Here is a 3,355-nt window from a genome sequence, read left to right on the forward strand (position 1 = left end):
AGCACAGCTAAAGTTGAAATCTTCTGAAATTAAGGTAAATCAGTGTGCCATTATCTTTTGATTACTGCTTGGGGCCACAGTAGCAGTTATTAATGATAGATTCATTTTATACTTTGATATTTTGAAATCGACCAATTAGCCGGAAAGGGATTATAGTTCATTGGGCCCAACAAGGGCTAAAGCATGCAAACCCATTTGAAATTGCTGTGGCCCAAGATGAAACATCCTGTGGACTCTGTATGGATTAACCTACAGTGGGCCTGTATTGGCTTTTTGTGGGTGACTTGCACTCAGTTGAAACAGCTTCAAAACTAAATAAATTATTGGAATAATTAATAATAATAATTAAACCTTTATTAGTCCCACAATGGGGAAATTATTTCTCTGCATTTAACCCATCCCGGAGGAGCAGTGGGCTGCAATGAAGCGCCCGGGGAGCAACTTGGGGTTAGGTGTCTTGCTCAAGGACACCTCGGCATGTTGCCGGTAGAGAGGTTTGAACCACCAACCTTGTGGTTACGTGTTAGGGATTCAGTAGAAAAAGACCCACTAGCAGACACACAGCTCTTGGTTCAGAGTAGATTTAATTTAGTTCTCAAGCAACAATCCAAAGGGCAAAAAACAGTCTCGTAGTCAATAGGCAGGCAGAGGTCAAAAATCCAAAAAGTCAGAACAGAGTCCAAGGCAAAGGTATCCAAAACACAGAATCCAAACAGGGCAGGTCAAAATCAGGCAAAGGTCAAAAATCACAGGCAGACAGAATATAACAAGATTAACGGAACGCTGGAAAGGCTCAAGTATTAACTGGCACGATCTGGCAGAGACTCCAAGGCACACCGGGCTTAAATACCCACAAACCAATCACCACAAACAGAAATCAGGTGTGCACACAAAATGGCGGGAAAACAAACAAAGACAGGGTGGAGTCAGGGCCACATGACTTTTCAAAACAAAAACAGAAAACACATGACAACACCACATGATCAAAGTGTAAACAAAAGCACATGTTGCTGGAAAAACAAAAACTCAACCAACACGGTTACTAACATTACGGGACAAGTGCTCTACCTCATGTGCCACAGCCGTCCAAATATGTTGCCTTTAAATTGGTCTTGAACACAAAGAGTTGTCACAATGTTTATTGTTTTTATATTGTAAAGCTAATCCACTTCACCAACAAGGATGAAATGGACACCATTAACCAAAAAGGTTAAGTTGTCAATGACAGAATAAACCAAGTGCGAGATGGAGGAAAGTAAGTGATGATGACCAGAGAAAGCAAAGTGAAGGGGAGGGACTTTCTTCTCTACTGGAGAAAAAACAGGGCAGTCGAGTTATGACGAGACTAGAAAAGATATACACCAGTTGTGTAGCAGGAAGCTTTAGTCAAAAAGCTGCTAGAACTCAGCCTCCTCTCACTACCTTCCTCGGAAGATGGAGACAACTGAAGGCGCTGAACTCTGCTTTCCACTGCTGCTCAACACTTCCTGCAGGAAACCTCAGTCCTACGGCATGCCTGTTAACCTTCTGCTGTCCTTCATATCTCTGCTCACTGCAGCTCTCAACCTGCTGGTCATCATCTCTATCTCCCACTTCAGGCAGAGATTAACTCTTAGCATGAACTAATTTATTTTCATAATGAAAATGAACATGAATTACATATCCTCTCTTTTACTGTGAATATAAATAATACATCTGTGTTTTAAAAATCCTTACTAGAAAACATGTATTAGAATATAATGTTGCACTCCAGTATTAATTCATTGATGTTACAGACACACAAAAATCTAAAAAGTGTTGATATTCTTCCTCTCCAGGCAGCTCCACAGCCCCACCAACCTCCTCATCCTCTCCCTGGCTGTCTCAGATTTCCTCGTTGGCCTCCTGCTGATGCCGGTTGGAATCCTTTTAACAGGGAATTGTTGGTTCCTGGGTGACCGCATGTGTAATCTGTATTGTATTATAGAATTTATCATTACTTCTTTGTCAGTTGGAAATATGGTGCTCATATCAATTGATCGCTATTTGGCTATTTGTCATCCTCTACATTATAACACCCGAGTTACTCTGGACAGAACCAAAATATGTGTTTGTCTGTGTTGGATTTACTCTGTTCTCTGTTCTATTCTCATTTTTACGGAATCTCTGAGACATCCTACTTTGAATAATTCCTGCTACGGAGAGTGTGTAATTGCTTTTGACTGGATCACCGGATCTGTGGACTTTGTTTTAACCATTATCGTCCCCATTACTGTCATCATAGTTCTATATATAAGAATATTTGTGGTGGCTGTGTCTCAGGCTCAAGCCATGCGTTCCATTACATTACATTACATTACAGTCATTTAGCAGACGCTTCTATCCAAAGCGACTTACAGGAAGTGTATTCAACATAGGTATTCAAGAGAACTACTAGTCACCAGAAGTCATAAGTGCATCTCCTTTCTTAAACAAGCATCTTAAAGCATAAACCAGAGCAAAAGTATAGTGCAGAGGCAAGTTACTACGAAAACAATAATTGCAACAGACTAATCCGAATATAGTAAGTGCTACAAACTACTACGAATAGGATAAGTGCAGTAAACAAATACAAATTCAATAAGTGCAGCGAACTGATACAAATACAGTAAGTGCAACAACTAATACGAGTGCAATAAGTGCTACGAGGAAGGCTCAGGGTAGTACTTCTTGAAGAGGTGAGTTTTCAGCCTGCGCCTAAAGATGGGCAGCGACTCTGCTGTCCTGACGTCGGTGGGGAGTTCATTCCACCACTGAGGGCCAGGACAGAAAAAAGCTGTGACCGGGTGGATCGGCCGGAGGGACCTCTGAGCGACGGGGAAACCAATCGCCCGAGGCAGCAGAGCGAAGTGGTCGGGCAGGGGTTCCCACGTTGCATCGGTTGGAAAACAAGGTTCAGTTGGTGTAACTGCTAAGAAATCTGAGATTAAAGCAGCCAGGACTCTTGGTATTGTCGTGGTTGTGTTCCTCATATGCCTTTGCCCGTTATACTTTTCCTTTATTAAAAGCCAGACTACATCTTTTACCTTCACAACCTGGCTGTTCTACTGTAACTCTAGTCTAAATCCAGTTATTTATACCTTTTTCTACCCCTGGTTTAGAAAATCTTTGAAACTCATTGTATCATTTAAGATACTTCAGCCTGACTCTTGTGATATGAAAATACTTTAGAGACAGAATGGTCGGTCACATTACTCAAACCTTCAATGAAGATGTAAATGTATTTGTTTTAGTATATCCACTTAAGTAAATTCAAAATGTGTAATGGCTGGAGAAACAGTGTTGTTCTTATATGGTAATATTTGTATTTCACTTTATTCTGTATTTGCACTTCATT

The 3,355-nt window shown here is 41.0% G+C and overlaps 1 protein-coding gene across 1 annotated transcript; it reads left to right on the forward strand.

Annotated features, from left to right (window-relative positions):
* Positions 1-1,434: 1,434 nt before the first annotated feature.
* Positions 1,435-3,189, forward strand: LOC129115565 (trace amine-associated receptor 13c-like). Its single transcript, XM_054626967.1, has 3 exons — positions 1,435-1,598; positions 1,818-2,329; positions 2,909-3,189. Exons 1-3 carry the CDS (start codon positions 1,435-1,437, stop codon positions 3,187-3,189), a joined length of 957 nt encoding a protein of 318 aa, XP_054482942.1.
* The last annotated feature ends 166 nt before the right edge of the window (positions 3,190-3,355 follow it).

This window comes from Anoplopoma fimbria, unplaced genomic scaffold (genome assembly GCF_027596085.1).
Source record: "Anoplopoma fimbria isolate UVic2021 breed Golden Eagle Sablefish unplaced genomic scaffold, Afim_UVic_2022 Un_contig_11915_pilon_pilon, whole genome shotgun sequence".
Lineage (NCBI taxonomy): Eukaryota > Metazoa > Chordata > Actinopteri > Perciformes > Anoplopomatidae > Anoplopoma > Anoplopoma fimbria.

What these genes read in the sequence shown, in the direction of transcription:
- LOC129115565 (XM_054626967.1), top strand. Translation starts at nt 1,435, where the DNA reads ATGGAGACAACTGAAGGCGCTGAACTCTGCTTTCCACTGCTGCTCAAC. An exon ending in ATCTCTATCTCCCACTTCAG is followed by an intron (nt 1,599 to 1,817) that starts GCAGAGATTAAC and finishes CTTCCTCTCCAG; the next exon opens with GCAGCTCCACAGCCCCACCA. An exon ending in CATGCGTTCCATTACATTAC is followed by an intron (nt 2,330 to 2,908) that starts ATTACATTACAG and finishes CGGTTGGAAAAC; the next exon opens with AAGGTTCAGTTGGTGTAACT.